General features: G+C 47.3%; 1 protein-coding gene across 1 annotated transcript in view; it reads right to left on the minus strand.

Moving 5' to 3' along the window:
* Nucleotides 1-13908, minus strand: part of itga9 (integrin, alpha 9) — a 265189-nt gene that overhangs the window by 211320 nt on the left and 39961 nt on the right. The window contains exons 6-7 of the mRNA XM_078397893.1: nucleotides 5520-5649; nucleotides 2365-2450 (exon numbers count right to left, since the gene is read on the minus strand). Coding sequence (XP_078254019.1) covers nucleotides 2365-2450; nucleotides 5520-5649 — 216 coding nt within the window. The remainder of the gene's footprint in view (nucleotides 1-2364; nucleotides 2451-5519; nucleotides 5650-13908) is intronic.

The following is a 13908-nucleotide window of genomic DNA, read 5'->3' on the forward strand; positions in this document are numbered from 1 at the left end:
TTACATAATGTGTTTAATATTATTAGAGGCCTAAATACAGTATACAGGGAAGAACTCTTTCCTTTAACTCACATACATTAAAAGTAGGATTAAAGGGGAGGAAACAAAAATAATGTTTGCCCAAAGGGTGGTAGAGATCCAGAACATACAGCATGAAAATGTGGATGCAGAAACCTTCGTCACATTTAGAAAGTACTTTATGTGTGGTTTAAGAGCAGTGACGTGCTGGGGTATGGCTACCGTGTTGGAATGCAAGATTAGTCTGGGAAGTTCTTTCTCAGTTGGTATGGATGCAGTTGATGCATACGATGCATTTGTTCCAGCTGCAAATAAACTCATTTCATAATCACCTTAAAGGGGGCAACACAATGAGATTTATCTTCGAAATAACGAGTTGATCAACAAATCACATTATTAATCTCCAGTTCGTTTCAGTTCTATATTACGGCCAGCAGAATCAGAATCAAATACAAAAGCAAAGGCTTTGTAACCCCCTTTAATCTGAATCATGTGCTAGTAAAAATATACATCAATTGAACGTTATGGGAAAGCCTTATATTATATTTGTGGCTGTTCTTCAGAAATTGGGTCCAGATGTTCTCAGAATATTAGTTGCAGTAAAACTCTCAACCACAAATAATATTATGCAAATAAACATTGACAAATTGCTTCCCATTTTACACAAGTTCCCAGCTGCCTTTAAAAAGACTAATGAATCTGGAAATGCATCTTAATAGGGTCCACCATGTAGGGCATTTGCGATGATATGGTAAAAGAGATCTGCTAAATTAGTTGCAAAGCAAATCTCTTGGGCAGCTCAGCAATATCTGTGGGGGGAAATAGACAGTCAATATTTTGACTCGGGGCCCTTCATCTGGAATGAAAGAGTGGAGAAGCAGAGCAGATGGGGTAAGTGACAGGTGGACCCAGGTGAGGAGGCATGGATTGGTGGATGGAGTTAGGTGGGGAGAGTGGAGTATAGATAGCGACAAAGGCTCAGACGTGATGGTTGGAGATAACAAGGGCCATCAGACAATGGAATCTGATGGGAAAGGAAGGTGAAGTCTGGGACCAAATAAGGGACATGGGGTGGGCAGACGGGAACCTTGTGGGAAAGGGACTGAATGGGAGAAGTGTGTGACTGGGCAGATGGAGTGGGTGGGGAAGAAGACGGGTGAGATATGGCGGGGTGTGTGTGGTTAAGTAGAGTACGCAAAGATGATCTGGGTTATAAAGAGGGAAAACAGTACTAATGGGGAACGGATTACTTAAAATTAGTGGATTCAATGTCATGATGTCAGGTTGTAAACTACCGAGGTGGAAATCAAGGTGCTGTTCGTCTAATTTGCGTTTGTCTTCACCTTGGCAGTGTAGGTGGCCAAGGACAGGCAGGTCAGAGTGGGAATGGGGAGGAGTGTTTGGGTTTGGGTGGCATGATGCACGATCATGCATCATCAAGGCATGATTTACCAAGGATGGTAAATCATGGGGTGTGAGATCAGGGGTGGGTGGGGAGGCAGGGAATTAGTAACAGGGGAAGGGCAGCAGGATCCCATGGCAATGGTATGGGGGCCCAGGCCTGAAGGTGAACAGGGAAGCAGGCTGGAGGGCCATTTCAATTCCCCATTCCCATAATGATCTGCCTATCTGTATAAACATAGACATAGAAAATAGGTGCATGAGGCCATTTGGCCCTTCGAGCCAGCACCGCCATTCATTGTGATCATGGCTGATCATCCACAATCAATAACCCGTGCCTACCTCTGCCGCCTCCACTGCCAGTGTGAAGCCAAAAGCAAACTGCAGGAATGGTACAGCCTATTCCTGCTCAGTAGTCCAGACCCCAATGGCATGAACATTGAATTCTTTAATTTTAGGTAACCTGCTTCCTCTGTTCCATTTTCTCCCCTTCTAACCTATTTAGATCCTCTCACACATACTGTTCTTACGCACAAACACCCCATTCCCTCACGCCACATTTCTTCCCACATATTCCATCTGTTCATCATCCACAGACTGCTCCCATTGTGTCCATTCCACCCACTGTTCCCATCTGCCCAACCCACCTCTTTTTTGGTCCCAAACTCCACTTTCCTTTCCTATCAGATTCCATCATCTGCTGCCCCTTGTTACCTCCACCAATCACGTCCCAGGCTCTATAGCGATCTCCACTTCTCGATTCCCAACCCGACTCTTCGTCTTGTTACTGGCTACTTCCTCACCACTTTCAGTCCAGATGAAGGGTCTCCGACCATTTCCTTTCATAGATACTGCCTAACCTGTCAGGTTCTCCAGCAGTTTTATTTTGCTCCAGATTCCAGCATCTGCAGTCTGTTGTGTCTGCTAAATTTCTTAGATCTGTACCTTTCCAATGCCTCCATCTTGTGGCGCTCCTCCTACGATCTCCAAAGAACTGCGCTGTGTGAAGTGGCCTGTAGCCACTGCATATCCTAAAAGGAAGAAGAGTTTGAGGAACATACAGTCAGCTGGTCCATCAAACATGGCGGCTTCCTATCCAAATTTATCTGTCAATTTGAACAGCGATTCAAAGGAAATGAATTGCAATAACTTCACCATGAGAGAGAAATGGAATTAAAAAACTCACAATTTATTTTTTAAAGGCATTAAAATAGGCATTTGAATAGTCAAAAAAACGGAAAGATATAAATCTAACACAGACAAAAATGATACAGGAAGACAGGCAAAAATGTAGGCACGGACATGGTGGCTGAATGGCCCATTTCTGTGTTTAGTTTAGTTTAGAGACGCAGCATGAAAATAGGCCCTTCGGCCCTTCTGCCTATCATAGATCACACTTTCACACTTGTTGTAAGTTATCCCATTTTCTCATCCACTCCTCATCCACTTGGGGGAATTTACAAAGGCCAATTATCCTACAAACCCACATGTCTTTGGGATGTGGGAGGAAACATAAACACCCAGATCAAACTCATTTAGTCACAGGGAGAATGTGCTACTCCACACAGCACCTGAGGTCAGGATTGAACTAGAGCAGGGGTGGCCAAACCACGGCTCGCGAGCTACATGCGGCTCTTTGACCTTTAATATGCGGCTCGTGGAAATATGTTGGCTGAGCTCCTTTTTTCATCACAGTTAATATAAAAGGTAAATAAGAAAAAATTTCAAGCTTTATAATTATTTACTGGGTATGAATTGAGACCCCATTGGAATAAAACTTAAGTTTAATGTTCATGGTTAGTAAAAATATTTAAGTTCATGTCTTGCGGCTCTTTTGTTCATGTCTTGCGGCTCTCAAACATCTGAACTTTATCGTATGTGGCTCTTACATTAAGCAAGTTTGGCCAACCCTGAACTAGAGCTTTACTCGCTGCTCCACTGTGCCACGCCTATTCTATGACTAACAATAGAACAAGAAAATATGAGCAGGAGTTGGCCACTTGGCTCTTCAAGCCTGCCCTGCCATTGAATATGATCTTGGTTGATCAACCCCCGGTTTTATTTCCTCTTCTGTTCCAAATGCCCAAATCTATATAAAATAAATGCTCAACCTCCACTTTAAATGCTGAACATAATGCCAAGACCAATTCTTATCTGCCTGCACATAAATTTGTATTCCTCCATTCCATATATATCCATGTGCCTAACCATAAGTCTCTCAAATCCCACTATCATATCAGCATCCACCACCACACCAGACAGGGCATTCCAGGAACTCACTACCCTCTACATTAAAAAAAACTTGCCTTGCACATCTCTTTCAAATTATGCCCCTCTATCATTAATACTATGCCCTCTAGTATTTAATATTTCCATCCTGGGGGAAAAAAAGGTTTTGATGATCTACCCTTTCTCTGCCTCTCATAATTGTATGTACTGCTATCCAGTCTACCATCAACCTCTGGTGCTCTAGAGAAAACATTCCAAGTCTGGCCAACCTCTCCCTGTAGCGAATGCCCAGTAACCCAGGCAACATTCTGGTAAACTTCCTCTGCACCCTTTCCTAAGCCCCAACATCCTTCCTGTTTTGGGGTGACCAGAACCACACACAATGCTCCAAATGCAGCCTAACCAAAGTCCGATAAAGCTGCATCGTGACTTCCTGACTCTTGTACTCAATGCCTCAATCAATGAAGACAAGCATACCATAATCATATCCTCATTGACTTCTCCAACTTCAAGTAGCCCTTGCTTTCCCCCTCTCCATCCGACCCCCCTTCCCAGTTCTCCCACTAGTCCTACTGTCTTTGACTACATTTTATCTCTGTCCCGCCCACTCCCCTGACCTTAGTCTGATGAAGGGTCCCGACCCGAAACGTCGCCCATTCCTTCTCTCCAGAGATGCTGCCTGTCCTGCTGAGTTACTCCAGCATTTTGTGTCTATCTCCCTCTGTTCAGGAATACAGTAACGGGTCTTGCCATTAATTGTAATTTTTTTCCGTACTTTTGACATCACAAAGTGCTGCACCTCACAGTTGCTCATAATAAATCCCATCTGCCATTTCTCCGACCATTTCTATAGCTGATCTATATCCAACTGTGTAATTTGACAGCCTTCCTCAAAGCTCCCATCACAGCACTCATGGTGTCATTTGCACAACCTGCCCTGCCAGTTTAAACCTGCCTGAGTATCACTAGCAAACTTCCCTGCAAAGATATTGGTCCCCCTCCAGTTTAGATGCCACCCATCCCACTTATACCCCAGAAGTGATCCCAATAGTCTGGAGATCCGAATCCCTACCCCATGCACCAACTCCTGTGCCACTCATTCATCTGTCCGATCTTCCTATTTCTATACCTACTAGCACAAGGCACTGTGAGTAATCCAGAGATTACTGTTGTTTTTTAATCTTTTGGCAAACTCCCTATATTCATTCTGCTGGACCGCATCCCTTTTCCTTCTGATCTCATTTTTTTTTAGATTTTTAGATTTAGATTTAGAGATACAGCGCGGAAACAGGCCCTTCGGCCCACCGAGTCCGCGCCGCCCAGCGATCCCCGCACATTAACACTATCCTACACAAACTGGGGACAATTTTTTTTAAACATTTACCCAGTCAATTAACCTACATACCTGTACGTCTTTGGAGTGTGGGAGGAAACCGAAGATCTCGGAGAAAACCCACGCAGGTCACGGGGAGAACGTACAAACTCCGTACAGACGGCGTCCGTAGTCAGGATCGAACCTGAGTCTCCGTGTCAGCGTGTACAACGACATCCAGCTGCATGCCCTCCTTCTTGAAAATGTGCTGCAGCCACACGGAGACATCTGAATCCTGGCACCAGGGAGGCAGCACACCATCCTGGAGTCTCATTTACCGCCGTAGAATCTCCTGTTTGTTCCCCAACTAACAAGTCTCCTATCACTATGGCTCTCTCTGACTTTCCCCTTTCCCCAACGTGCCTCGGAGCCAAGCCCAGCATCACAGATCTGTAAAGCTTCAGTAACCCATCATCAATCTGCAGTAAATCCTCATCAAATGATGTCTAGAATATTACATTCCTATAACAGCAGATGTTGCAAAGTCCCCTTTACTCACCCAGGTAACGGTAATGGGGAGACCCAGTAACCGAATCCTTAAAATGATAATATTTGCCTTCTTTTAAACTGTAAACTTTGACGGTGCCAGTCCAGTAGTATGATCCAGGCGCTCCCATTACAATCAGGTCCTGCAAAATAAGGTGGATGTTAATCCACATAGTGATGATATCTGCATTGTGGTTAATTGTTGCTCAATCGTTTAAATGTTTGGCATCTGCGTAGATTCTGGCAGCTTGACAGAAAGTATCCACACCATCATAAATGACTGTATTACAAAAACAAAAATGATATTTATGCAACATTTAAAGTTTATTTAAAACCATTTAGCTCAAATTTAGCCACACTTCTGAAACCTACTGAGGTTATCTGCTGTTTAGCTCAAATCTAGCCTCACTTACAAACCACTAAGGTTTTCAACAGTTCTCGATTGTTCAAATAATTCAAATAGTTATGTTCAATATATAATGTAAATAGATTAATACATAATGTAAGTGGACTAAGAAACACGTGATTTTGCAACAAGAACTGAAAAGACTGAAGTCACAAATCAAGGCTAAACAGGACAAAGGAGTTTTGTCTCTATAACTAATAATTTCTTGTCTTCTTACATAGTCTGTGTTATTTTACGATTAAAGAGTTGGACATTGACAAAGATCTGTGTCATTTTACCATTTACTATAGCATGGGTTTAAAGTCGCGCAGCCACATACCTGTGCCTTTCCTATCTGTGCTCCTGTCTGAATTCTTCTTCGGCAGTGATTGTAGTTTACCACTTCCTCTGACAGCTCATTCCATATATTCACCACCCTCTGTGGAAAAGTAACCCTCTTTCTAGTGCTACCACATCTTTGTGATCAGAACTGCACACAATATTCCAAGTGTGGCCCAACCAATCTCTTGTATAGCTACAACATGATGTCCCAACTATTGTACTCAATACCTTTGCTTATGAAGGTAAGAAAACCAAACACCTATTTCACTACCCTACTCACTTGTATCAAAATTTACAGTGAACGATGAACTTGCACTCAAGATTTCTCTGTACCAACATTTCTCAAGTTCCTGCTATTTAGTGAATGTGCCTTGCCAATGTTAGGCTATCCAAAATACATTACATCACACATGTCTGGATTAAATTCCATCTGCCACCACCCTGCACAATTTTCCAGCTGTATTTCACAACCTTCTTTGCTATCTACTACTCTGCCAGCAAACCTACTTACCAGACTACTGACATTGTCATCCAAGTCATTTACATCCTTGTGCAAATTAATTGAATCACGGTTTTGCTATTGTTTTCATTTGATGAATTTCTATGACCACCATTTGTTCTTACATTTAAAACTGAAAACATTAAAAATAAATTAAAGACAAAATAACAACCTTACTTCAGCATCGCAACAGCATTGCATCATTCGCCCAGTTTTATCATCATTTGAGAAGAACCCGTCAAATAATTCACAAATGGATATCAAGCAATTCACAAGATGGCATCACTCCAGGGAGATGGATAAAGATCATTACCTTTCATCAACTTTGCTCAGTCACAGCTATCTTAGACACCACCCTCCTCTTTCTTGATCTCATTGTCTCCATCACATGAGATAAACAGTATCTGAGCTGTATCCTAACCAATGTTTTATAGAACAATCACACTGTTATTATATTCAATGGCCCATCTAATGAAGCCAAGAATCCCAATAGACAATAGGTGCAGGAGGAGGCCATTCGGCCCTTCGAGCCAGCACCGCCATTCAATGTGATCATGGCTGATCATTCTCAATCAGTACCCCGTTCCTGCCTTCTCCCCATACCCCCTGACTCCGCTAGCCTTAAGAGCTCTATCCCAAATGCCATCTTCATCACTTTCTCAAAAGATCATAAGATCATGATAGGAGTAGAATTAGGCCATTCGGCCCATCAAATCTACTCCGCCATTCAATCATGGCTGATCTATCTCTCGCTCCTAACCCCATTCCCCTGCCTTCTCCCCAATAATCCCTGACACCCGTGTTAATCAAAATTTGTACCTGTGCTACCACCTTCAGGGATCCAAGATCTACTGTTCGGCACAGGCATTCATTGTGCATTTGCTCCCAAGGAGAATAAACTTGTATTTGTGAGGATTAAATTCCTGCTGCCATTGATCGGCCCATTTTACCAACTGATTAATACCATCCTGTAAACTACATCTCCCATCAACACTACTGGTGCTACTGCAGACCTACAGACCATACCTCCGATATTCATGTTCAATAACATATATTACAAATGGCCAAATTGTTGCAAATTAAGTTACAGATAAATGTGTGGGAACTAACTTAATTATCGTCTAATTTACGATTTGCTTTTTTTATTCTCATCGAGGGTTTTAAGTCACACAAATTAAGCTGCTACCTCACAGCTCCAGCAACCCGTGTTCTACTCTGAAGCTCAAGTTCAATTCAATAGTACTGTCTTTACGTAGCTTCCAAAATGTTTCTCTCTGTCCAAGTAGGTCAAGATTTCCTGTGGGTGCTCTACTTGTCTCCAAAGACATGTGGATTGGTAGGCTTATGGCGAGTCCGAAAACTTGTTGGTTGTAGAAGAAGTTTATTGCAGCCGCAATATTCGAATACAGAGTTAAACAACAAGGTAAAGGACAACCATCAAAAACTTACTGTCTTCTTCGAAGACTTCGCCGAACTGAACATTTCGGGCGCCAAAAGCGCACATGACCACGCTGGCCAATCAGCGATGTCGCTCCCTGGACCAATCCCCATGGTCGCGTTCACACGTGACCTCGCTGGCCAATCTGAGGGTTCGACGACCTGGACCATTCTCTATGGTCGCTACATGACCCCCCCCAGAACCCGAGGTACGGAACCTAGCAGGGAGCCGGATTTCGCGACCATAACGAGTACGGAGAGGGACAGCCTGAACCACAGGAGCCGGGGGTTCCGGACTTGGAGGAACTGCCGGAACGGGGGGTCCTGGAGGAACTGCCGGAACGGGGGGTCCTGGAGGAACTGCCGGAACGGGGGGTCCTGGACTGAGCGGAACTAACGGAGGTCGGCCTCTCCTAGGGGTTTGACCGACCAGGACTGGTTGATCCGGATCCAAGTGTGCAGGTTTGAGCCGGGACACCGAGACGAGCTCACTCTTGCCGCACATGTCTAAGGTGAAGGTAGCCGTTCCTTTACTAAAACCCGGAACGGCCCTTGATAGACCCTCTGCAACGGGGCGCGATGGGAATCTTTTCGCAGAAAAACAAACTCACAGTCCTTCAGGGAAGGCGGTTCATGTACCATGGGACACCCATGACGTGAAGTCGGGACTGGAGCCAGGGAGCCCACCCGTTCCCGGAGAGATGCTAACACTGATGGGACTGTAGGCAGCTGGTCTGAAGGGTCCGGAAACAAATCTCCGGGTACTCGAAGTGTCGAGCCATATACTAGCTCCGCGGACGACGCACCGAGATCTAGCTTAGGAGCAGTCCGGATGCCCAAAAGAACCCAGGGGAGCTGGTCTACCCAGTCCGGGCCTTCAAGTCTTGCACTGAGGGACGCCTTAAGTTGACGGTGGAACCTTTCTACAAGTCCATTTGCCTGGGGGTGATATGCAGTAGTGGGTTGTAACTTGGAACCGTACAGTTCTGCGAGCGCGGCCCAGAGGGACGAAGTGAACTGCGGCCCCCTGTCAGTGGTAATAACTGCCGGGACCCCGAAACGAGCTACCCAATGGAGGGCCAAAGTTCTGGCACAAGCCGCTGACGAAATATCAGACAATGGGAAAGCCTCTGGCCACCGGGTGAACCGATCCACCACCGTGAGGAGGTGGGTGTAGCCCCGGGAGGAAGGCAAAGGCCCGACTAAATCCACGTGGATGTGGAAAAAACGAATTGCTGGGACCTCAAAATCCTGTACGGGGGGGTGGACATGGCGCTGGACTTTAGCGGTCTGACAGGGAACGCAGGAATGCGCCGAACCCGCTACCTGTTTCCGTAGGCCATGCCAGACAAACCGAGCTGCTACCAAAGCAGAGGTAGAGCGGATGGACGGGTGCGCCAGCCCATGAATGGCATCGAAAACCCGGCGCTGAAGGGAGGGCGGTACTACCGGCCTGGGACGGGGAAGAGAAACATCGCACCAGACTTTTGTGCCTTCCGACCCGCAGGCTACCTGAGCCAACTTCAATCCAGAAGTGGTGGACTGGTATGCCGAAGCGGTATCCGCTAGAAGCTGTGCCTCCGCAAGCTCCTGGGGATCCACCTCGCAGTCCACCGCCGAAATAGGGGAAAAAGCAGGTCTAGACAGGGCGTCAGCAACGGCATTAAGCTTACCCGCGACATGACGGACATCGGTGGTAAATTCGGAGATGGCAGTCAGGTGCCGCTGCTGGCGGGCCGACCATGGGTCAGACAATTTGAAAAATGCAAATGTTAATGGTTTGTGGTCCGTAAAGGCCACAAATGGGCGGCCCTCAAGGAAGTACCTGAAATGACGAACAGCTAAATAGAGGGCCAGAAGCTCTCGGTCAAATGCGCTATACTTCAGCTCAGCCGAATTTAGTTGCCGGCTGAAAAATGCCAAAGGCTGCCAACGGCCACCGACCTGCTGCTCCAAGACCCCGCCCACCGCCACGTCAGAGGCGTCAACCGTCAGGGCCGTGGGGGCGGAGGGGCTCGGGTGGACCAACATGGTGGCGTCTGCCAAGGCTGCCTTAGCTGCTGTAAAAGCCGACTCTGCGGCCGGGGACCATATCAACTCTACCGGTTTTCCCGCAAGGCACTGGAAAAGCGGGCGCATGACCCGCGCAGCTGCCGGAACGAACCTATGGTAGAAATTAACCATGCCTACGAACTCCTGTAGTCCTTTTACTGTGGTGGGCCTGGGAAATGCCCGGATAGCCTCCACCTTCTCGGGCAAAGGGGAGGCGCCGGCAGGGGTAATTCTGTGCCCTAGAAAATCAAGAGAAGGGAGGCCGAATTGACACTTGGAGGGTTGGATAATGAGCCCGTGGTCTTGGAGCCGCTGGAACACAGTCCGCAAGTGGACCTGGTGTTCCTGCACTGAGGGGCTGGCGACCAGGATGTCATCTAAATAAATAAACAAAAAGGGTAAGCCCCGACCCACACAGTCCATCAGTCGTTGGAAAGCCTGTGCCGCGTTCTTTAAACCGAAAGGCATACGCAACCATTCAAACAACCCGAACGGAGTAATCGTTGCAGTTTTCTGTATGTCCTCCGGTCGCACCGGAATCTGGTGGTATCCTCGCACCAAATCGATTTTGGAAAACACCACCGCTCCTTCCAGCCCAGACGAAAAGTCCTGTAGGTGCGGTATGGGGTAGCGATCAGCCGTGGTGACAGCACTGAGACGCCGATAATCGCCACATGGTCTCCACCCCCCAGATGCCTTGGAGACCATATGCAACGGCGAGGCCCACGGGCTGTCGGACTGACGGACAATTCCCATTTCCTCCATCTTCCTAAATTCCGCCCGTGCCACCACCAGTTTGTCTGGCGGTAGTCTCCTGGCCCGAGCGAAATCGGGAGGGCCTTCGGTGCGGGTGTGATGGACCACGCCGTGCTTGGCCGAAGGCGTGTCAAAACGTTGGATGAGCAGCTCTGGAAACTCCGCCAGGATCTCAGCATACGAGTCAGGGGCCGCGACGACGGCCTGGACAGTAGGGCTGGGCGGGGAGGCGATTGTCGGAGCGACGGGCTCCTCTCCGGCGGAGGGTCGGAGGTCGTTACCGCGGACATCAGGGACCAGCGAAAAAGCTCAGAGAAAATCTGCGCCCAGGATCGCTTGTCTGACGTCGGCTATGATGAATGGCCATTCGTACGTGCGGAGGCCTAACACAAGGGACATCTTCCGTATCCCGAAAGTGCGAATGGGGCTGCCATTAACCGCGATGAGGGTGGGACCTGTCTTACCCGTTCTGGTTTCGAGGTCGGTCGGCGGCACTATACTGACGATGGCTCCCGTGTCCACCAAAAATTCTGTGTCCGTGAATCGATCATGGACGTAGAGGCGTCGGTTCTGGCCAATCGTAACTGCCCCTATGTACGATCGGCCGAGGCATTTCCCGCGAAGGTACAAGGTGAGCGGCAGTTGCGGGATTCGCTACCCCATTGTAGGTGATAATAGCACCAGCCGCGCTTGTGCGGATCTTTTTGGCGGGCTTTCGGAGAAATGGCGGGAGACGCGGCGCCATCTTGATGTCGCTGTGGCGTGGTCACTGATGTCGAGACCTTGTTGATCGAACCGCTTGCCTTGTTTTTAGCCGCTATGAGCGCGTCCGCTTTCGCTGCATATGCTTCGGGGTCCTTAAAAGAACAATCCGTGAGCAGCAGTCGGACATCCTCAGGAAGCTTCTCTCGGAATGCCTGTTCGAACATAAGGCAATCCGTATGCTCACCGGCTAGCATCATCATTTCGGCCATGAGAACGGAAGGCCGTCGATCTCCGAGATCCGGTAGGTGCAGAAGTTTTGTAGCGCAATCATGCCTATTAAACCCGAAGGTTCGCAGTAACACTTTCTTCATGGCCTCGTACTTGTTTTCCGCAGGCGGATTAACGATGAACCGCATCACGCGTGTGGTCGTCTCCGGTGATAGAGCGCTGACGAGGTAGTAATACATCGTGGAGTCGTCCGATATCTTCTTTATATGAAATTGAGCTTCGGTGTGGACAAACCAAGATTGCGGTGAATGTGTCCAAAACAACGGAAGGTGAACGCTTACCGCGCTTAACTCCGGTGTGCCAGGCGCGGCAATCAACAACGAGGCGTCGTGTCCCTGCATAGTCGGTGATCGTCCAGATCACGTCGGGGTCACCAATATGGCGAGTCCGAAAACTTGTTGGTTGTAGAAGAAGTTTATTGCAGCCGCAATATTCGAATACAGAGTTAAACAACAAGGTAAAGGACAACCATCAAAAACTTACTGTCTTCTTCGAAGACTTCGCCGAACTGAACATTTCGGGCGCCAAAAGCGCACATGACCACGCTGGCCAATCAGCGATGTCGCTCCCTGGACCAATCCCCATGGTCGCGTTCACACGTGACCTCGCTGGCCAATCTGAGGGTTCGACGACCTGGACCATTCTCTATGGTCGCTACATGCTAATCGGCCATTGTAAATTGTCCCTCGTGTGCTGGTGAGTGATGGTAGCTGTGAAACGTTGATGCGGGTGTGCAGTGACTAATACGGAATCAGAGAAAACGGGTGTTTGAGTGCCATGCAGACTCATTGGGCTGAGGAAGCCATTTCCATGCTATCCGGCTCTACGAAACATATATGACTACATTTATTCACCCGGTGAATTAAATCTGGAATGATAGGCAGAAAAAGCTACAGCCTGAGGTGCTGGAAAATAAGGACAGTTTAGATAGATGCTGAGGCAAAAGGCCTGTTTCAATGCTGTTTAACTAAATTATACTAAAGCTTTGTACTTCTGTTTAACAAGAGATGGCTCAGTCAACTATTCTACTTCAGTCACTTCCCCTTGTATAATTGTTACAACTCCGATGCTGTGGAAATGCAACAACCTTTGCTGGTCCTGTCCCCCATTTCGACTCGACCACAGCTGAGAGACTGGATTGTACGGTTGCATTCCACATTGAATCACTCTTTCAGAATGTAAAGATGAGACAAGTGTCTCACAAAATAACAGATTCTGTCATTTTGTTTTAAGTTCCTGTATTACCACTCATCATCAACAGTGTTCTCTCTACTGCACCACCATTTTTCGCACCAGTTAACAGCAGTTTGCAAGTCGAAAATTGTTTGCGTACAGAAATACCGGCTAAAATGGAGCTGCACAGGAGGCACAGAGACACATCATGCAAGTTCTGAAGTCACACCGCAGAGAATAGTCAATCACAACTAACAGTCCAGATTTTACAGTTTGAATCATGCAGGAGCAGGGAGGTTCTGTTGCAGTTGTACAGGGCCTTGGTGAGACCGCACCTGGAGTATTGTGTGCAGTTTTGGTCTCCTAACCTGAGGAAAGACGTTCTTGCCTTAGAGGGAGTACAGAGAAGGTTCACCAGATTGATCCCTGGGATGGCGGGACTTACATATGAGGAAAGACTAGATAGACTGGGCTTGTACTCGCTGGAATTTAGAAGACTGAGGGGGGATCTTATAGAAACATATAAAATTCTTAAGGGGTTGGAGAGGTTAGATGCGGGAAAATTGTTCCCAATGTTGGGGGAGTCCAGAACCAGGGGTCACAGCTTAAGGATAAGGGGGAAGTCTTTTAGGACCGAGATGAGAAAACATTTCTTCACACAGAGAGTGGTGAGTCTGTGGAATTCTCTGCCACAGAAGGTAGTTGAGGCCAGTTCATTGGCTATATTTAAGAGGGAGTTAGATGTGGCCCTTTTTGCTAAAGGGA

Source organism: Rhinoraja longicauda, chromosome 4 (genome assembly GCF_053455715.1).
Source record: "Rhinoraja longicauda isolate Sanriku21f chromosome 4, sRhiLon1.1, whole genome shotgun sequence".
Lineage (NCBI taxonomy): Eukaryota > Metazoa > Chordata > Chondrichthyes > Rajiformes > Arhynchobatidae > Rhinoraja > Rhinoraja longicauda.